This window comes from Pseudochaenichthys georgianus, chromosome 21 (assembly GCF_902827115.2).
Source record: "Pseudochaenichthys georgianus chromosome 21, fPseGeo1.2, whole genome shotgun sequence".
In the NCBI taxonomy this organism is placed as follows: Eukaryota; Metazoa; Chordata; class Actinopteri; order Perciformes; family Channichthyidae; genus Pseudochaenichthys; species Pseudochaenichthys georgianus.
Window position 1 is genome coordinate 20,962,994 of NC_047523.1, and position 22,553 is coordinate 20,985,546.

General features: G+C 45.4%; 1 protein-coding gene across 1 annotated transcript in view; it reads right to left on the reverse strand.

Annotated features, from left to right (window-relative positions):
• Nucleotides 1–22,553, reverse strand: part of LOC117466553 (receptor tyrosine-protein kinase erbB-4-like) — a 431,817-nt gene that overhangs the window by 75,616 nt on the left and 333,648 nt on the right. Inside the window, exon 15 of the mRNA XM_034109868.2 lies at nt 8,209–8,363. Within this exon, the coding sequence (XP_033965759.1) occupies nt 8,209–8,363 (155 nt within the window). The remainder of the gene's footprint in view (nt 1–8,208; nt 8,364–22,553) is intronic.

A 22,553-nucleotide genomic window follows, 5' to 3' on the forward strand; every position in this document is an offset into this window, starting at 1 on the left:
AAGCATCAATCTCATTACGCCAATCCTGATTGGCTGGTGATCTTGACGTCCGCGTCAGGGGAAATCACCCCTTATAAGTAGCTTGCGCCACAACGCATGCGTCATTCAAACACCTCTTCTCGCTTCAGAGCACATCTCTACAGTAGCCGGGCAAGCTTCACTGTCCACAGACTGAACCCAAATACCCATTTCGGTCGATGGGCGCTCGCCGGCTACTTCTTCTGCTTCGCAGGAAGACGGTAGTACTAACGCTGTGAGTATTTAAAATCGACCTCGCCCTTCTCTTACCCGAGAAGGTAAGGTAGGTCCGATTTTTTCAAGCTAGCAGCACACCTGTTGCTAGCTCGCTCCCTCTCTACCGATACCACGGTAGCGAGGAAGTTTTCTCTTTTCTCTTCTCCACGGAGGAAGAAAGGATTTAAGGAGCATACTGCCACACCAGTCAGTATTCTCCGGGAATAAAAGACCCACACTGTCCTTTTCTCCGGATTAAGGACAAGGTGGTTTTATCTTTTCTCCCGTCCCACCTGTCGAGAGCGGGCCCTCTCCATGCCACGAGGCGACCAAGATGGACGCCCCTCTCCCTCACACCAAAGGAGTCAGGGACCCGGTGGCTCGACTCTGCGGCTGCGGGTTGAAGATCTCGGGCACAGACACACACCAGGTCTGTTCGTCCTGCCTCTGGCTGGAACACGAGGCGCTATCGACAACCCCGGCTCATGCGGACATTGCGTCCGCTTCACTGTTAAGAGCCTCCGCCGACGGTTAGCTCGACAAGCTAGCCTGTCGGAACAGGACCCCCCCATGTCCACGGACCCGCCGACCGGCAGTCAGGACACGGGGGCGTCCGCCATAGAGAGTGAGCCCCTCTCCGTGTCGGTCTGGGGCTCACTATCTGCTATGGCTATAGAATCCCGCGCCCTGGCAGGCCGGGACCCGGTGACGGCAAGACACGCGGGAACGGTTTCCCGCGCTCCACCAAGCTGGGGCTCCCGGTTAGACCTCACCATGGTCTCACCCGCGGAGGATGTCCTCGGGCTTGACTACGAGGAGGACGAAGAGGAGGACGCCTTGGCGTTCCTCCTGTCCGAATCGGATGAACAGGAAGAGGACACCTTCATGTCACCGGCTCAGGCTGCAAAGCCTGAGGCAAGTGCTGCTCTCCCGGGCGATAGCACACCAGCTTTGCCCGGTCTGCGCATGGACCTGCAGGCCGTGTGTAAACGCGCTGCGACCAGACTCAACGTCCCGTGGCCCGAAATGGCCAAGGAGACCTCCAGGTCCCGCTACGAGGGAAAACATCTTCCCCAAGCAGCGGGGAAAAGAGACAACTCCTTCCAGTCTTCCCGGAGATGTTGGATGAGGTGTCGGTCTCGTGGAGAGACCGGCCCTTCAGCAACAAGGTCCCAATCCAGGGTGCCTCCTCCCTAGACTGTGACGGAATGGAGAAGCTCGGCCTGCTCTGCATGCCGCCCATGGAACCGCTGGTAGCGGCTCACCTTCTACCAAAGGTGGGCCCGTCACCAAGCAGGAACCCCACGCTGCCAGCAAAGTCGGACCATTTTCAGTCAGCAATGACTGAAAAGGCCTACAAAGCGGCAGCGTTGTCCGCCAGGGCCCTGAATGTGTCCTCGCTGTTAACCGCCTACCAAGCGGAGCTCTGCGAGGACCTGTCGGGTAACCCGGGGGCAGCCACTCTGGACGAGATGGCAGCGGTCACGGACATTTGTCTCCGTGTTCAACGCTGCGCCGTCCAGGCCACGGGCAAGGCAATTGGGATCATGGTGGTGCAGGAAAGAGCGAGATGGCTCAACCTCACCACTCTCCCAGACCGGGAAAAGGAGGATGTGCTGGATATGCCCATCGTTCCCGAGGGAATCTTCGTCTCTGCTCTCGCCTCCATGCAAAGGAGGTGTGAGATGAAGAAGAGGGAGGACGAGGCACTCCACCTCTGCCTCCCTCGTAGGGTCCAGCCGCTGCTCTCGCAGCAGCAGTCCTCTGCCCAGGCTGCCTCGAACTCTGCTCGGTTTAAAACACCGACGACGCAGAGGTCGCAGCTCACCCCGAGTCCCCAGCCCAGGCTGGAGACAAGGGCAGGCTGGCCTAGAAATTCTCCGGTTCCGGATGCAGCTCAGGCTCAGCCAACCCAGAATTTCGGCCAGCAGTCGAGGAAGAAGAAGCGAGCGGCGTGACAGCCCCTCCTTCTCCCCTCCGTGAATGTGTTCCCGCCGCCTCGAGAGATGCCTCAACACCATCCTCAAGTCCGCACAAACACATGTCACACATTGGTTGATCATTCTGTCATAAAACATTTGCCGCTGACGCATCCAGGCTTCAGGCCGAGGGTGCAGCTCAAAAAAATGAAAAGAAAATCAATAAAGCCAATAAACAGCTCGCCAATTGTTCCCCTTCTGAGAGCAGCTACGGCATCTCTCAAAAGGCGGATTATTGACGGGTCTGTGAAGGCACCACCGCCAAGCACATGCGCAGTGCCGGCTGGGGCTGTGAAGGTACCACCGCCACGCGCATGCGCAGTGTCGTGGGTATTGTCGAAAAGGGGCACCACTGTGTTCAGACACTAGAGGGCCCCATAACACAACAAATAGAGAGGAGGAGAGGAGGAGATGTGACATCCTCACTGGCTCTAAGGAGCACGCAGTGGGAGATGCTCACATCATCTGCTTGGGTTTTCAAGACAGTAACACAGGGCTACAGACTCCAGTTCGCTGTCACCCCTCCTCGCTTCTCGGGCATTCTGCACTCGCAGGCCCGAGGAGAGTCAGCCCTCATTCTGGAGAAAGAGATTCTCTCGCTCCTAGAAAAGAGGGCTATATTTATTGTACCCGCCGAGCAGAGTCAGGGCGGCTTTTATTCCAAGTACTTCCTCGTTCCCAAACGGGGAGGGAACGGAATTCGGCCAATACTTGATTTAAGGGCTCTGAACAAATATCTAAAAATATATAAGTTCAGAATGCTCACTCACACATCTATGCTGCGGCTCGTGCGAAAAGATGACTGGTTTACATCAGTCGACCTGAAAGATGCGTATTTTCACATCCCAGTATATTATCCACACAGGAAATATCTGAGGTTCGCATTTCAGGGGATCTTTTATGAATACAGAGTACTCCCCTTCGGTCTGTCTCTCAGTCCAAGGGTGTTTGTACGATGTACGGAAGCCGCGATAGCCCCGTTGAGACAACAGGGCATTCGCCTGGCGACCTACCTGGACGACTGGCTGCTTCTCGCACAGTCGGAGCAGGAGGCTGTTACGCAGACAACTGTCCTCGTAAAGCACCTACTCGGTTTCGTAATAAATACAGAGAAGAGCATGCTGTGCCCCGCGCAGACTATACTCTTCCTGGGTTTACGCCTGAACTCGATGCCCTTTTCAGCTCGCTTGTCAGCGGAAAGAGTGAAAGCTTTCAGAGCTTGTCTTGCTCTTTTCCAGCTGCGCAAACATGTTCTCTTCAGAACATGCTTGCGATTGCTGGGGCTCATGGCGTCAGCCATCCTGGTTGTACGACTGGGACGCTTACACATGAGGGAGTTTCAGCACTGGGTGGCCGCTGGGTGGCCGCCCTAAAACTAGAGTGATGGTTACTGTGAGATGCGTAATGGCACTGCGCCACTGGCTGCACCCGACTTTTCTAGTACGAGGTGTGCCTATGGGTGCTGTCCTTTCACGGAAAGTGGACACCACGGACGCATGTCTGACTGGTTGGGGAGGTATTTATGAAGGTCGCCCGGTGAGGGGTCTCTGGAGCAGAGACCTCCAGCGGGCGCACATAAATTACCTGGAGCTTTTAGCGGTGTTTCTCACCCTAAGACTGCCCTTGAGCGGTACCATAATCGGGGGTGCTTTGTCATAATGACCCTGTGTCCTGGGCTATCCCTTACAAGGGCAAGCCTATTACTAAGCAATGGCTCTCCCACTGTTTTGTGGAAGCAATTGCTGTGGGGCCCATACAAGTCAGAGCTCGCAGGCACCCTCGGGTTCGCGAGTTTTCTCTTGACTCAGGGTCTGGCTGCATCCTGGGCTCTGTCCAGGATGTCTCCCATTCAAGACATTGGTGCAAGCGGCGAGCTGGTCCTCGCCGCTCACTTGTGTCCGCCTTTTAACAGTCTGGGCGTTCTACTCCCAGGTTGACTCAAGCAGTGCTGGGCACCTGGTTGAGTCGTAGTCCTACCTGTTAAAGTTCTGATCGGTTGGCGATTTTCGAGATAAGCTCGTCTGGCAATACGGGAGCTACAATATCCCATAGTGAGACATCGAACGGAGTGTTATGAATGAGAACTATAGGTTATTTACGCAACCCCAGTTCTCAGAGTAACATAGGGTGACCAGATCCCAACAAACCAAATGTGGGACAAGGAGTATGGTTGTGTGGGACAATGTGGGACACCCTCTCAACAGCACCCCCCAACCCCCGGAAAAAAAAAACGTAACAAATATATAACAACAGAGCAGAAAGTGAAGTCAAAATGCAGTTGTTTAATAAAGAAAAGTAAACTAAGGCTAACCAAGGCAGCAGGCATTATTCACTGCAAGTGTTTAGAAACGCATCTATTTAATTCAACTAGTGTATTACCTGTACAAGTAGGCACAGCATAAATTAATAGATAAAATAAAACCAACACTGGCCAGGAGGGAACAGAAACATAATAATACATAAAATAAAATAGCTTTCAGTGTTGTCCATCACAGCAACAGAAGGTGGGCCCCCCCACAGAGTGTGTGGGCTATTTGGTCACCTAGAACCACTGGTGTCTTTGACTCTGTCAAACAACTCTCCACAGAGGCAGGGGCAAGCACATCTGTTATTATGGACGCTGCTTTTGTACGACCACATGACATTTTCTTTACTATCTCAGAGTCTGGAAAAATGGTCGGCGCTAGCTTGTTACCAGTCATTTGACCGGTATGAATGGGAGTGTTGCACTGTATGGTAAACACTGGTTATTTCTGCTGCTGTTACCCTGTCTGAGTGGCCATCGTTTTTTGGTTTGAGTAGGAATGTCTCCATAGAGTGGGATGTCTCTTTTTGAGCGACACGTTTCTTGTGAGAATCGCATTCTCTGTGTCTTTTGACGTCGTATTCACTGCCATGTGAAATTTAAAAATTACTCTTGCAAAGATTGCAAAAAACTCTCTGAGAGTCGCCCTGCACTGGCTTCACCCACGGGTAAGTGTCTTCCCAGTCTTTGTTGTAGTATGTGCATCTTCTTTTCTTCTTAGCTGTAGTTTCAGTTTCCTCCATTTTCCATAACCTGCTGCGTCGCCTGCGTTCGTTGTTGTTGTTGTTTGGCGGGGTGGGGGGGGTGTGTGTGAGTGAGTTACTAGGCTTGTTTGAGACAAAGTTGCGATCAACGTCTTGCTAGTGCGTTGCATGATGGTTAGTCATTTTGTCCGACTTGCTCTGGAGGCTCGCCCACATGAGACTTTGAAATCTCGCGGGACAAAGACGCCCGCAGCCTTGAGAGCGAGGCGAGGCGAGTTGGCGCAGTTGCTCTCCACGAGCTGCGGAAGCGAAATGCTTGATGGGAAACGGCTCGCTGGTATCTCGAGCTGAGCGCTCATTGGTGGTTTTTACCACGTGCTGCTGATGAAGCTCTCCAATTGGCTGGCAAAAGTTTGTTGTTGTTTTGTGTCAGTTTTACGTCGCCACATCCATTCCCATTTTTCATCATTGTTCCACAATGTTTATCATCATGAAATGAATATCTATATATTTTATACTATACTGCTTACCGTTTTCATACTTTATATATCTTAGCATATTCATACACACTGTTCATACTGCTCACAGGCTGATATCTAGTGTATTCATACCCCACTGTTCATACTGCTCACAGGCTGATATCTAGTGTATTCATACCCCACTGTTCATACTGCTCACAGGCTGATATCTAGTGTATTCATTCATACCCCACTGTTTATTCATCATTCAATTCATTCTATATGTTATTCTGTAGATTGTGTACATTACTTTCCACTTCACTGCTTGTTGCACCTGGCTATAAGCTAAACTGCATTTCGTTGTCTCAGTACCTGTAATATGTGCAATAACAATAAAGTTGAATCTAATCTTGAGCAGGAACAAATGTATTTACTTAGTACATATCTGACATTAACGATTAAACACGTGTGCATTCTTTATAAATGCAAACCGAGTCAAGCCGACTCCGGAGGTGGCGGTATGCACCTTCAAGCTGTTTGCAATCCGCCAAAAAACCGAGAGAAGAAGAAAAAGATGAAGAAGCCGACTCCGAGCTGTCCGACTTCAGGCGAGCTTTTTGAGACCTCCCCCGGCTGCGATCGGCTACTCTCGTCTACTTTCGAGGCGAGCCGCAACGCGTCTCAAACAAGCCTACTCTCATTGGTTAACACTTGACCAGCACCCGCCGTGTGTTACAGTTTGATTGACAGCAAACACAGCCCCCTGATGATAGCCTTCCCTGCTTTCTCAACAGCCATTGGATGAATCTGATTTTAAAGAAAAGCGTTTTAGCCAATCAAAATGAAATATGCGGGACATCGTCTCAATATGCGGGACGCACCAAAAGTCGTGAAAATGCTGTGCAGTCCCGCGCAAAGCGGGACATCTGGTCACCCTAGAGTAACATGAAATGAGATGTCTCACCAGACGGCCCTCCTTGCTATGGTGAAGCGAGAAGAGGTGCTTATTTTGAATGACGCATGCGTCGTGGCGCAGGCTACTTATAGGGGGTGATTTCCCCTGACGCTGACGTCAAGATCACCAGCCAATCAGGATTGGCGTAATGAGATTGATGCTTCTGTTTGCTCCGCGATGAGGCGCATCCCATAGTGAGACATCTCACTTCATGTTACTCTGAGGTCTGGGGTTACGTATGTAACCTATAGTTTCTCTCTCTCAGGTGTGTGTGTGTGTGTGTGTGTGTGTGTGTGTGTGTGTGTGTGTGTGTGTGTGTATGTGTGTGTGTGTGTGTGTGTGTGTGTGTGTGTGTGTGTGTGTGTGTGTGTGTGTGTGTGTGTGTGTGTGTGTGTGTGTGTGTGTGTGTGTGTGTGTGTGTAAGCATACGTAAGTTGTGTAAGTAGAGCCACAACGTTATCCTAAAGGATCAGTTTCAGTGTGTCGACATGGGTGACAGATTACAAAGCTACATTGTCAAAGCAAAGATCTCTGCTGGAAATGTCACACGTCCTCCTGTGTTGATGTCTCAAATCTCTCATGTATATTGTGCACTGGTAGCGTCTGACAGTCTTAATACTAGTTTAAAAATATCGCTGCTCCTTGAATGTTTACAAATGGGGGATAGTGGCCTTGTCCCTGTAAGTCTCTTTCCATTTTTGTCTATCTCTCTCCCTTCTAGCTTGTTTTTTGGAGAGGCGGATCTTCTTATGAAGCTATACCTGTGACAAAGTGTTAGCCCGGTGTTTTCCATTTACGACTACATTGCTATGCTCGAGTGAGCTGGAGGCTGTCACTCAGGAGAGGAGAAATACCACACAAGGAAGTGACATAAACTCCCTGTGGAGTTAAAAACAAAACAATGTCTCACCAACCGTTGTTCAATATTGCATTCAGCGATCAGTGTCTAGTGAGCGATGGAGATGGGCAAGGTACTTTACCGACTCCTCTGGCTTTTATTCTTCCCCTCTTCTCTTACATCTTCTGCTTTGCCTCTCTATTGTTCCCTTTCTGTTCTTAATACATTTGATTCTCTTCTGAAATAAAAAGCTGGAGCGATTGGGGTTATAGTTTGGGTTATTTGTAATATCATGACCCTTGTTAATAGTGGTTTACCTGTATTTGTTTTGGTTTAAGTAAAAGTACTTTTTTGCAAAACAAAGGGATTATTGCTCTTGTTCATTTTACGCTTGCATACACGCTCTGTAACTGCAGAGTAGGTACCACCATTATCGTAATACTGAAGTTACTGAATCAAAAACGTTTATTACAAACAATCTATATATCTATTATCACCCAATTCATTTCCTAATAATTGGTCATCATCCCTCCACGACATCTAAATTGACTATTGGTGAAAATGTTCCCTGTATTTTTATTTTATCTTGTATATGATTACCGCTTGGTTTCATTTATCTTTAATAGTTTGAAAGAGCTGACTTCTGGTTTATGACGGAATGACTGAAATGTCCTACAGGAGTAATGAACTTTGAACGCAACACCTCTGACCAGTCCTCATCCTGACTGTACTCACCCTTGGGTGCAGTTGGAATGGCAGGGATGGCATTCATTGTTGTCTTCTGCGTACTTGAAGATGAAGCTGTTGGCACCTTGCAGGCCATCAGGACACTTTTCCACACAATTAGGACCATCTTTGAAATGGATGCATTTCACGCAATGCTCTGGGCCCTATGGGAATTGAGAAGAAAAACAATTTTCAGGTAAACATTTCCATTTATAAAACATACAAAATTATACAAGAAAAATATATTGTTTTGTTTTGTACAAAATTAAGTGGCATGGGTTATTCATAACTGATAGAATTTCTTGCAAACTTGTTTATAAAAGGCGAATTTGAAACATTTTATTTCTTTGCAGCAGGTTTACTTATTGCCTCATATATGTTAAAGTGTAGATATTTTAACAGTTTTTACTCTCAAGTTTTTATCCAAACTTCTTGTGTGTGGAAAGGATATACTTCATTAAGGCAACAAGGACAAACTTGGGTGATGATAAACGTGTGGTATCGTAAGTTTGTAATGTAAACTGATTGATGGGTATATTTCTACATCAATAACTTGCCAAGTGCAGGTTTCTAAGCAGCTTTACAGATTACAATGTTTATGTATCAGTGGAGTCTGGAGAGCGAAATAGAGATAACAGGGAAAGAAGACAGAAGGAAAAAGCAAGAAAAAAGAAGCACTGTCGAGTAATAAGAGAAAGTAAGGGAGAGAGAGGTTAAGGATGCTGAATAACACAGTGTAGAGGCAGTAAGAGCGAGCGAGATATAGTGTGAATAAGAGAGAGAGAAGGGGGACGGGAGGGAGAGAGCAGACAAGACGCATAAAGCAGTGTGAGCGGAGCGGGCAGATAATAACCATCGCTCACAGCACACACAATGACCATAACAATCCGCCTAGAACAGGATTTATGGAGTTAATATAGGCGAGGGAGGATGTAGGGGAGGAGAGGAGGAGAGGCAAAGAGCTCTCCCAGACACAGCGCGTATCATCAACAGGCCTGAAGAACATCTCATTGACAAACACATACAGTACACAAACCAGGGGTGGAAGAAAAAGCACGACTTGTGTGAAAGTACAGTACCAGTGACACAATCTGAAAATACTCCATTTAAAGTAAAAGTCCTGCATCTAAAATGTAACTTTACAAATAATATTGGCAACATGTACTTGATTAAAAAGGTTAGGTACCGGGATAAATGTTTGAGTGTGACTGAAATTATAATACAGGGCATTAATAGGTTAATACTGACACATCATCATCATATATTGGATAAACATTCCATTGATTGATTGATTAATGCTGCAGGTAAAAGTACAAACAATTAGTTTTGATTTCAAAATGAAACTGAATCTGATAAACAAAATGAAACTGAATTGGATCATGTCAGAGGATTGGAGTGAAAATGTATCGTTAGCGGAGCTGTTAACAACTCATCATACACCTGCAATTATAACTCAAATGTGAGAAGGGGCAGAATTTAGACAATCATTTTGTTTAAGAGTTCAGAAACAAAAAAGCCTTTTTTTCAATATATATTAAAAGGTAATATTTCTATTTCCCTCTGGAATTTGGTGAAGTAGGATACAGTAGGACAAATTGAAAATACTAGTATGTGGAAACGGAATCCGCAACAATGCATTTCGGTCACAAGCACTTACAGCTGATTTCAAAATTGCACACACATTAGTTAACATATTCATTAACACACACAACACACAACACACCACACATACAACAGGGCTCAATGCTAACTTTTAAAAGTGGTTGCCAGGCTGGCAACCAGGCATCAGCTTTTGGTTGCCAAAACTGAAAATACGGTTGCCATTTTTAGTCACCTTATATTTTAAATAATTAAGATACTATACAATTATACATCAACTTAATAATGAACATGTGACAAAATAATGTTCAAATGCTTTACAATAAGTAATTAACACAATTATTTGAATCTAAAGTGGTAAACTTGCCACCCTCAATTGCTGGTATAAAAAATACCAGTAGTGCAACTGTTGTCATGTTCTTCACAGATCCCTCACAAAGGAATTGAGCAAGTCACTAGTTTCTTGGTCATCTGTTGTCTCCCTTTCAAATTTGGGTTTCTTGATCTTGGTGTTGACCCCCACCATAGATCCATTGGCCCTTCAGCATTGAAGTCTTAATTGTGGTTCTGTTATTGGCCAGACTATGTCTAATAAATGAACACCATTCACAGTTAAGAATTAGATATGAATTAATTCTGTAAATTACCTTTTAATATGTCTAACTATATTTAAAATGTGTTACCTTTTTATAGAAGTGATTATATTTGTATGCCAATATTTTCCTTTGGTAAAGTTTCGTTTAGCACTTTTATTTTGGTAGTAACTTATTACTACCAGAGGAGAAATACCACACAAGGAAGTGACATAAACTCCCTGTGGAGTCAATAAGAGTCCCGATCTTAATCGGGACTCTTATTTTTGAAGGAACTTTTACCAGAATTGAATGCACAACGGAGCAGAACGTACATTAAGGCCCCCGTCTCAGGTCGGTTAGATTAAATCCTTGCTTCCCTCACTTGCGTCGTTTGCCTGCGTCTAGTCCCTCCCACCAGGGAAGCATGGAGGGATGCAAGGAAACCACGAGAAGCAGGGAAATTAGGCTGAAGTCGAATAGTCCATTTAGCTTAGGAACCTTCCTAAAGGAGTGAAATGACCCGGAAGTCCCTCAGTGGCAGCCATGATGAGTGCCGTTCGAATTCTCTAGAATGATGAGAATGATAGGAAAGGAGGTTTCAAACTTCCTTTATAACCTCCTTTAGCTTAGGAACCACTGGACCTCCCTAACCGACAGGAGAAGCGAAAATGCTGCCCCACAATGCCTTGCAGCCGCAGCATTTGCCGTCACTCAACAGTCGGCCGTTCACGGAAACAACCGATTATGACCGAGAAATTATATCATGAAAGTTACGGTGCTTATTAAGCATTTTAAAACATAGGTGGTAAGTTGCCAAAGTGCTTTGTTTTGAACGTTCATCAGTATTATAATCAAAAAGAGAAATATGAACGTTAGTTTTCACTGAAATTATCAAATAAAGTCAACATTTCAGTCTTTACTGAGCTGTGTGGGGTTTGTTCAACTTTTAAAATATGTTTGAATGGTGATATACACAGTGATAGATGGTAAGGACTAACGTTTATAATAAATACATTTGTATTGATTTTAAGATCTTTAGTTCATACAATCATACGTAGGCCTATTGGGATCATTTGTATTAATGTGGACCGGAGGGAGAGGGGGACGAGCAGAAGTTTCACTTTCCTTTTGTATTTCAATTCCAACTTTGGTCCTGAAGAATATGTTTCTCTGTTGTCCACGTTCATAAAGCAAAGCAGCAGCATCAGAGCACGGTGCAGAGTCTCTCGATGAGTTTACAGCAGTCCCTCGTTCTTATTAAACATCCATGTTGTAGTCCGCTGTATAGAAAACTGTGGTTTCCATGGTTTCCCCACAGCAGCAGACGCACACAATGACGTCCGCTGGCGCATCATAAACACGTCGGATAGTGAAAGTGCATTCGGATTCTCTAAAGTACCGCAGTCTCTTCTCCTAAGTCCTTTTGAATTCTCCTATCCACTATCCCTTAACCCCGTGACGTTTCACTCAGAGGTCAAGGAATAGACGATAGGGTTAGAACTTAGGAGCTGATTTTTAAACTATCCGACTGCAGCCTTGGTTTTAAGAGCAATGGGACGTCCTTTCCTCCGGAGCGTCACGTGAATGTGATGACGCCGCACAGCTGTTCGTCTGACAGCAGCCAGTGGCCGTGGCCGTTTCTCAATCGCGAGGATACTGGCTTCCAAGCCAATATTTCAAGGATGCTACGTCATCGAGGACTGTTCCAATCACCAGCATACTTGGAATTCCACCGAGGCCGCTTCCTTGGTTTTGGGGAAATTTCGAGGCTGCACATGGGTAGACTTGCAAATGTTGCTGTCTTTATTTCTTTATGTTAAAAACTGGTGCCACTGATGGCAACCAAAGGCCAGGAAGTGGTTGAATTGGTTGCCAATGGCAACCTGGCAACCGTTACTGTCGAGCCCTGCGCAGACGCACACACACACGGTTCCCATTAAACAAGGGGCACTGGAGTTAACAAATGTCATAGTGAAGGCAGATAATTATCCGTTGGCAAGTAGAGGAGTGTATATGAGTGCTTGTTCATGGTTCATACATAGCCAGAAGTAGTATCTGTGCATGGGCTTGCATTTACGCTAGTGTGTGTGACTGTGTGCGTGTGTGTATGAGTGAGTGTAGACTAATGCCTCGGCGTGCATTCTTTGTAGCTTGTGTTTGTGAGTGTGTGTGGACATGCATTCACCCTGGTTTAATTATGCAAATTGAAATTCTCACTGCTCTCACTGGCTTTAGCGTTGAGCCTGGCACTTCGCTTTTATGAGTGTTTTCCCACCCGTGGCTATTGGTGTGTGTATGTGCGTGTATGATTATCCAATAGTACCATCACATCAGCAAGCTAAATTATGTGACAGAGCAAACAAACAGTGTTTGGTCCAGCGGGGCACTGGGACATCCAAAAAGTGACAGGAAGGCACAGCGTCACAACCAAAGTACCCTGCTGTAAATTTAAATGTGTCTGCTTGTATGTAATGTTGTTGGAAATGTGTGTGTAAATTGATATTTCAATCTATTCTGTTCTTTATTCCTTCTCTTTTATGCATAAATACCAGTATTTACGGAGGATTAGCAATTCATCTTTATGGTGTCAGAGCTTATAGTCAAGACTTTTTAACAGGCAACCATAAAAGGCTTCTCAACGCAAGTACATCAGGAATGATTTATAATATTTTACGATTATATAATGCACAGACCAAGTGTTCTTGCTCTACTCTATTTCTGCTGGTGTACGGAAAAAAATACACTTCGCCACAAAATAATTGTATGCATTAATGATGATTTGGGGGGATACAAGGAGTAGAAGAGAGAGGAGGATGAGAGAAAACAGTTGGAAAAATAGGAAAGAGATGGATGTGATGGGACATATGAACATGACAATTCAAATCATAGGTCATAACAATTATAGAGCCACTCAAGCAGATGCACTTCTATCTAATTAGATATTATAAGATTCATCAAAGCAAAATAATGTGACTGCATGTAAGTGTTTGTATCAGCTAAAACATTTCTGTTTGCAGAACATCATTTGACTTAATAGACAGAAATGTCATTATTGGGGAATCTTGTGTGTGTTGTGATGTGTGTGTTGTGATGTTTGTGCTGGAGCCGCTTTATACAAAACAGCACTCCGGTTAGAGAGTTGACACGGAGACAGGAAGTACAGTCTTTGGACTTTATATTAGCTTGGTGCTGGTCATCAATACAGAACACATCATCTCTGATGTAGAATCACATACAGGATGTCAAATGGGGATGATGAGGATGAAGATAATGTAGTGAATAATAATGATGGAATGTAGAGTAGAGAATGGTTTCTGCAAAATAACACAGAAATAGAAATAAATCTCATATTACAATGATTACAATAACTAACCAGACTCTGGTTATTAATAATAAGCAACAGCAACACTAATTGTTGCTAAAACATATCAGACACATTGCAAACTCATTGCAAACACATACAGTGGGGCAAAAAAGTATTTAGTCAGCCACTAATTGTGCAAGTTCTCCCACTTAAAAAGATGAGAGAGGCCTGTAATTTTCATCCTAGGTACACTTCAAATATGAGAGACAGAATGGGGGGAAAGAATCCAGGAAATCACATTGTAGGATTTTTAATGAATTAATTGGTAAATTCCTCGGTAAAATAAGTATTTGGTCACCTACAAACAAACAATATTTCTGGCTCTCACAGACCTGTAACTTCTTCTTTAAGAGCCTCCTCTGTCCTCTACTCGTTAACTTTATTAATGGCACCTGTTTGAACTCGTTATCAGTATCAAAGACACCTGTCCACAACCTCAAACAGTCACACTCCAAACTCCACTATGGCCAAGACCAAAGAGCTGTCAAAGGACACCAGAAACAACATTGTAGACCTGCACCAGGCTGGGAAGACTGAATCTGCAATAGGTAAGCAGCTTGGTGTGAATAAATCAACTGTGGGAGCAATTATTAGAAAATGGAAGACATACAAGACCTGATAATCTCCCTCGATCTGGGGCTCCATGCAAGATCTCACCCCGTGGGGTCAAAATGATCACAAATCAAAAATCTCAGAACCACACAGGGGGACCTAGTCAATGACCTGCAGAGAGCTGGGACCAAAAGTAACAAAGGCTACCCTCAGTAACACACTACGCCGCCAGGGACTCAAATCCTGCAGTGCCAGACGTGTCCCCAAACACACCGCCCGGGCAACGAAGGAGTGGTTTAGTAAGAAGCATTTCAAGGTCCTGGAGTGGCCTAGCCAGTCTCCAGATCTCAACCCAAATCTTTGGAGGGAGTTGAAAGTCCGTGTTGCCCAGCGACAGCCCCAAAACATCACTGCTCTAGAGGAGATCTGCATGGAGGAATAGGCCAAAATACCAGCAACAGTGTGTGAAAACCTTGTGAAGACTTACAGAAAACATTTGACCTCTGTCATTGCCAACAAAGGGTATATAACAAAGTATTGAGATGAACTTTTGTTATTGACCAAATACTTATTGTCCACCATAATTTTCAAATAAATTCTTTAAAAATCAGACTTTTTTTTGTGATTTTCTGGATTTTTTTCTCTCATTCTGTCTCTCATAGTTGAGGTATACCTAGGATGAAAATTACAGGTCTCTCATCTTTTTAAGTGGGAGAACTTGCACAATTGGTGGCTGACTAAATACTTTTTTGCCCCACTGTACATAGCTAATAAAGGCTAAGTTAGCATCTCATCCACACACTGTATCACTGAATAGCTTAACTTAGCTAACTAGCTAGCATTAGCTTCATTTCTGAACAACATAGTGCAAAACCGGGACATTAATAGACGTATTAACACACTGACATTATGCATACTTCTTATAACATTCCTAACATTAAATATCTGCAGATTACATTCTTCACGAACGCATTCTCTGTGACGATGATAATATGCATATGACGATGCGACCCCAATAATGTCCTGACATGAAGGCATAGATGTATAGAGTGGCGAAGTCACACCCATCTACTTCCGCCCCATGGGACCTTATTTCTGAAAAATTATGTATTGAAGTCAATGGGAGAGAAAGATTATCTTTCGATCCCGTTTGAATTGTGCCACGAATTACACATATGTTTCTCAATCTTAAAAAATCATTTCCATGTAAAAAAAGTCACAGTTTGTCTTAAAACTGTTGAAATATAAGACTATGAAAAATACGCAACCAAAGACTACAAATCCCAGAGTCGCGTAGGTGAATTTAGCTAGCTGACATTAACGTTACACATTACACTTGTGTTACTCACCGAAACCTTGTAAAGCCGGTCCCGCATGCTGGAACCGACTAACTCCCCTTTTGTGTAGGTACAGTTCTCAACATGGCCAGACTTGTAGTGATTTTCACCTCTTTTAATACTTTTCGCTTCATTCTGAAAGAAAGAGATGGCCATCTTGGTGTTGGTGACGTATGCAAGACCAGAGATGTAGTTCATTGAGCGCTTCACACAAAAAAATGTGTTACTTCACAGTTTTACGGCACTTTTTAATTTTTTTGACTTGCAAAATTATCTTTTAAATTGACAAACATCATATGTGTAATTCGTTGCACAATTCAAACGGGATCAAAAGATAATCTTTCTCTCTCCATTACGCGCATTCACACCGCAGTACTTTTCCCACAAAGGTTCATGAGAACTTAGTTCATGAGATCGCGTTCTGTGCTGGGACTCCCAGCAGCTTCTACTGAAGCCTTCCGAGTAAATCGCCAGAACGCCGACACCTCCTCATCTCCACCGCTCCCATGTTTTATTTTATGTTGCCATAAGTTAGTCTCTCGGCGTTTCTGCGCTGGGCTAATGTTTGTCAATCTTAAAAAAATAATTTCCATGTTAAAAAAGTCACAGTTTGTTGTAAAACTGTTGAAATATAAGACGATGACAAAAATACGCAACTAGAAAGATCCCAGAGTCGTAAGTGATGTGATAACTGATGTCATAATTGTTTTCCTCCACTAAATATAAGCGAAAGCTAAGCTAAGATAACTTTAACAAGATGCCTGTGTGCTTAGTACCAGGTTGTAATCGTTCTTTCGCTTCCCGTCTGATGAAAGGACCAGGAGTGGCTGGATCAAGTTAGCTACCTAGCTAGTAGCAAGCACATTAGTTAGCATTACAGCCTTAGTTAGCCATGTCATTTGTATTAGCCTTAACATGAAGTAACATTAAGTAACCCAAAATGTTAAACAATAAGAGTAGTAGTCATATTTCGTGAACCCTTTGAAGAGTACTGTCACACCAGTGTGATCATTCTATAATACACTGTTTAAGTCCGGATGCCCCCGGTGGAGAAATGCTAACGCTACATTAGCATCGGCAATCTTTTCTACTTCATGCTATCTGCACAAATGGTTGACATTGAACATTAAAAAGACCAGGCAGTTCAGGGAGAATCAAAGGAAGGCAGGCAGCTTTGCATGACATACTTCTGGACGTGTTTCATTGTGGTGATAGTGAGGGTAGACAATCCCTTTTTTGGCAAGACAGTAGTGACGGACATCTTGATGACGTATGTTGTTGTGCGAGACCAGAGATGTAGTTCATTGAGCGTTTCACACAAAAAAATGTGTTACTTCACAGTTTTATGACATTGACTTCAATACATATTTTTTTCTGAAATAAGGTCCCATGGAGGTCCACCCGAAGGGGAGGGACTTTGCCTCTCTATAATAAGAACTGGATACAGCTGCAGCATCGGAGGCGGGGTCTCGTTCTTTCCTATGAGAGCTGCTCATTGGCGCGTGAAGGCAAAATGGCCCAACTTTTCAGAGCAGAAGAACCCGTATGTGCAGTCACAGAGCATGCACCCCTTAAGCCCCGCCCCCCGAGCGCCCACTCTCGGCTCACTAGAATGAATGGAGAGCGAAAATACATCTAGATTCGGCTTTTAGTGCATTTTACAACTTTAAGGACTTCATGATTCTAATAAGGGCTATAAAAGTGTTCATACTGGGTAGTTTATTTAGTTTAAAAAAAAGTATCCGCTGATTTACAGACGTCTCTTTCCCCATGTTAGTCAATGGGAAAAAGTCTTTCTGGGCCGGCGCACTTCCTGGGGGCTTGCATGAACGCACATGTGTAAACCATGGATGTATAATAAGAACTGGATACAGCGTGGGAGGCGGGGTCTCGTTCTTTCCTATGAGAGCTGCTCATTGGCGCATGAGGACAAAATGGCCCAACTTTTGAGAGAGCGAAACGTCACAGATTACCCATCATGCCTGGCTGTCAGAGCAGAAGTACCCGTATGTGTCCTCATAGAGCATGCACAGTTGAGTTGCCCCTTAAGCCCCGCCCACGAGCTCCCACTCTCAGATGCACGTTCATAATGCCGAGGAAAATAACTCTCAGAATAACGTTATTAGCACATTTTACAACTTGAGGACAGAATGTTTTTAATAAGGGCTATACAAATGTTCATACTGGGTAGTTTATTTGGTTTAAAAAATTGTATTTATTTATTTATCCAACGATTTACAGACCACTCTTTCCCAATGTAAGTCAATGGGGAAAAGTGTTTCCGGGCGCAGCAACCCATACGGAAGTGTAGTACCGCCGTTTGGCCACAATTAATATTTTTCTCAGAGTCCGGCACACTTCCTGGGGGCTTGGTGTAAACAGAGCAAGGACCCGCAGCTGCGCTAAATAAATTCCCCAAGGTGCAGCAGAAGTCCCTGGATCAGCATCGTCGTCCGGTAGAGCTGGTAGCTGCACAAGGCGTGCCACAGGTCGCAGGTCTTGTCCCCGACTTGAACCTCAGCTGACCGGATGCATCCATCAGCACTGATATTCAGCTTGACGACCCTCCCCACAGGCCAGTGGGCATGTGGAAGCTGAGGATCAACTATCATCACAACAGTACCTTGGAGAAGACCATTAGTGTGCTGCCGCCACTTCTGGCAGATTTGAAGGGATGGCAAGTAGCTTCTGATGAACTGCACCCAGAAGTGGTCAACCATTATTTGATAATGAAGCCACCGCCCCTTGCCGAGGGTGTCTGTAGCGTAGGATATTTGTGGCAGGGACGCATCCCGCCGCCCCATCAGCAACATGCTTGGCGTCACAGGATCTGTGAGGTCTGATGACACATAGCCTAAGGGTTTGGCATTTAAGATACCTTCCACTTCAACTAAAAAGGTGAGGAGGACTTCTCTCTGGAGAGACAGAGCGCCGATCACCACTTGTAGAGCCTTCTTGACCGATTGTATCTCACGCTCCCAGGCACTACCAAAGTGGGGAGATGCTGGAGGGTTAAAGTGAAACTTGATCTGTTTCTTGGCAAGTTTCTCTTGCAGTTGGGGCATCATTCCAGCAAACGCCTCCTCAAGCTCCCTAGCTGCTCCCCGGAGGTTTGTACCCTGATCTGAGAGAATCTCAAAGGGGGTGCCTCGCTGAGCGATGAATCGCCTCAAGGCCAAGAGGAAAGCATCTGCATTGATGCTATTAAGCAGATCTAGGTGGACACAGCAAGTGGTGAGACATTTAAAGATGACTCCCCACCGTTTATCACTGCGCCGCCCTACCTTGACAGTATATGGCCCAAAGCAGTCGACCCCGGTAGAGAAGAATGGAGGCTTGAGGAGCTGCAAATGTATTACTTCTGCTCGTCAGTATCTTCAGGCTCTGTGGGGGCAGGAAGCGACGGCCATTGGTCAGGCAGACCACGTAGGAATGTTGGACCTTGAATCCACCAATTTGGTGCCGCCAGCTCAGCTACTGTCTTGCCACGGGTGAGGTCATCGGCTGGATTATTGGCTGTGTCAATGTACCGCCAGGTGTGCTCGGCTGTCAATTCCTGAATCTTAGAGACTCTGGTTCCCACGAAAACGTTGAACCTGCATGACTCTGACAGGTCAGGACTGTGGTGGAATCAGTCCAGAGATAGGTCTGGGTGATGTTTAAGGTGAGCTCTCGATGGATAAGAGAGGATACCTGAGCTCCTGTCAACGCTGCACAGAGTTCCAACCTTGGCATCAACTGCTGGCGCTTTGGGGCTACCCTAGACCTTGCCATAACAAATGACACATGGACTTTGTCGCCAACCTTCGTTGCGAGGTAAGCTACCGCACCATATGCCTGTTCGGAGGCGTCACAGAAGACGTGCAGAGTGTAGTCTGTGGCTTCAGTTGCAGCCTCCAGTGGCATGTAGGTTCGTGGCAGGGTGATGTCTGTGAGCCTGGGGAGTTCCCTCTCCCAGATGGACCAAGCCTGAACGATGTCAAGAGGAAGGTTTGTGTCATCCCAGCTCCTCTTCTTCGCCCACAACTTCTGAACAAGCACTTTGGCCCTCGTAGTGTAGGGAATGATGACTCAGAGAGGGTCGTATTGCCGGGCAAGCACCTTGTATATATGGTGCATAATGGGAGTCGCGTTCTCCATCGGCCTTGACCGGTAGCCAAGTCGATCGGTTAGATTAATTTGTTTTATTTATTATATATCATTTATATATTTTAATATTATTTCACATTTCATTTGCAATGATGAATGTTCAATAAAAAGTTATGTTTGAAAGGATGTACTTGAATTATTATTATATATTATTATGTCAGTGGTCTAAAATGGTCTTACAACAGTGCCGACAATATTATCGTTTATCGCAATAATTTCCAGGAAAATGTATCGTCCAACAAAATTAATTATCGTGACAGGCCTATGTTAAGGCGACCTTGAACCTGTAGATGCTCCACGAAGCTGTCCCTTGAATGCTTAGGGAGCTTGCTAAGGAGACGATCGACATGGCCAGTCTACATCACTTTCATCCTGTTGGGTCCCTCCAGCAACGTCAACATACCTACTAATAGGTTGACACTTAGCGCGAAGCTCTGGAATGCTTTGGTATCTCCAGTTTGAGGTCAGGAGAGTTAAGTATAGTTGCAATCCAGTGGCTGTCCATATTGTCGCTGTAAGGCCTGCATGGCGGCCGTGTAAGACTGGGCGTAATGCCTGCAGGACTGGGCTATTAGCTGGGCCTCATCCAGAACTAGTTGTTCCGTGAGAACACTGTACTTGTAATGCTCAGACAGTTCAGTGTGGTCACTGAGTAAGTGGTCCAGCCCCTTTTTTAGGTCAGTAAATTCTCTCTCGCTGTCACGCACCAATTTAGGCAGTTTAAATACTGGGACTGGCCGTCTAGGAGGTAGGGGAGCATTTGACCCGTACAGTGAATGCTGTGGTTGAATGGAATACTGAACTGGCAGGGCTGGTACAGGCTGATGCATTAAAGGATATGGGGTGGAAGGCACTAGTTGATAGGCTGGCTGAGACGATGGGCTAGGCTGCAGTTGGTACGCCGGTTGTAGATGGCCCTGCTGGTACTGTGGCGGTTGGTACGCCGGTTGTAGATGGCCCTGCTGATACTGCGGTGGTTGGCACGCCGGTTGTAGATGGCCCTGCTGGTACTACGCCGGTTGATATGTGTACTGTGCCGGAAGGACAGGCAGACACTGATACGCTGTCTGCTGGGGGAAATCAGACTGTGTATAAGGTGAGAGCGCTACAGACCAGTTGGGTGGCATAACAACTGGATGTTGGGCCACTGGTTGTTGTGCAGCTGGTAGCTGGTGAGCCGGGTACAGCGCTGGTGCGTACTGTGGTTGATATGGTGGTTGGACAGGTGCGGCCGGAACATATTGATTTGCTGAGGATGCCGTTGTCATAGACTGATATGGGATTTGTATTGCCGCCTGCATGCTGCCAGACGTGGTTGCCACAGGAGGAGGCACAGGCTGGTATGGCTGGTGAGCAGGCTGGTACCTTGTAGTTGTTAGCAGTTGTTGGCCAACGTGACCTGTTGCTTGCATCCCTTGGACGATAGGTGCCAACATGACCGTGCTTGTAGCCAGAAATGCTGTTGGCTTAGAAACAGCTCCAAACAACCGTGCAGATGTGACTGTTGGTGGTCAATATACTTCTCTCCTGCTTCTGACTCGGCATGAAGGCTGGGAGGGCTTGAGACTGGAATGTCGCTGTAGTCGTGCACAGCAGTGTTGTCGTTGGCAGCTTATCCTGATGCTTGGTGGCTGGTCCCAGCTGGATGGATAACGGCTGCTGCTGCAAGATGCGGTTATCTGCTTGTGAGTCCAACCAGTGTGAGTGGGTTGGAGATGGATGTGACGAGAGGGGGCCATATCCATTCTCACTGAGGCTGTATTCTGTTGATTGATGACTGTGGCAGCTCTGCTCTGAGGGAGATGGCAGTTGAGGCATCACACACATATTCTGCAGGTCAGGAATGCTGCTAGCATAAGGTGCCATGTCCCACAAATGTGCCTTATTTGCTGCTCCTGGCAAGGAGTAAGAGGGCGGGCGTCCAATTGCAGTGTGTAGCTGGTCACTCTCAGCTGCTAACCCGGTTTGCAGGCTAAGTGACATATTGGGGTGGGGTAGGATTAGGCAAGAGAGACTGTGGGAAGCTGACCTTATAGCATTGCAGGTGTGTTGGAAGCTGTCACTGTCTTCCTCCATGAGCTCCAATCGTAGCTGCTGCTGTTTCCTGTGCATCCATGGTGCTGTCGTAGGTGAAGCTATCCGGCTCGAAGGACCAATATTGGGGAATCTTGTGTGTGTTGTGATGTTTGTGATGGAGCCGCTTTATCCACATACAGGATATCAAATGGGGATGATGAGGATGAAGATAATGTAGTGAATAATAATGATGGAATGTAGAGTAGAGAATGGTTTCTGCAAAATAACACAGAAATAGAAATAAGGCTCATATCACAATGATTACAATAACTAACCAGACTCTGGTTATTAATAATAAGCAACAGCAACACTAATTGTTGCTAAAACACATCAGACACATTGCAAACACATACATAGCTAATAAAGGCCAAGTTAGCATCTCATCCACACACTGTATCACTGAATAGCTTAACTTAGCTAACTAGCTAGCATTAGCTTCATTTCTGAACAACATAGCAGCAAAAACGGGACATTAATAGACTTATTAACACACTGGCTTAGCAGGACATTATGCATAGGCCTACTTCTTATAACATTCCTAACATTAAAGATCTGCATATATGCTTACATTCTTCAACGCATTCTCTGTGACGATGATAATATGCATACAGTGTACAGTATGACGATGCGACCGCTATAATTTCCTTTAAATTTCATTCCAGTTTTGAATGATTTTTATTTAATTTTATTTCATTTAACTTT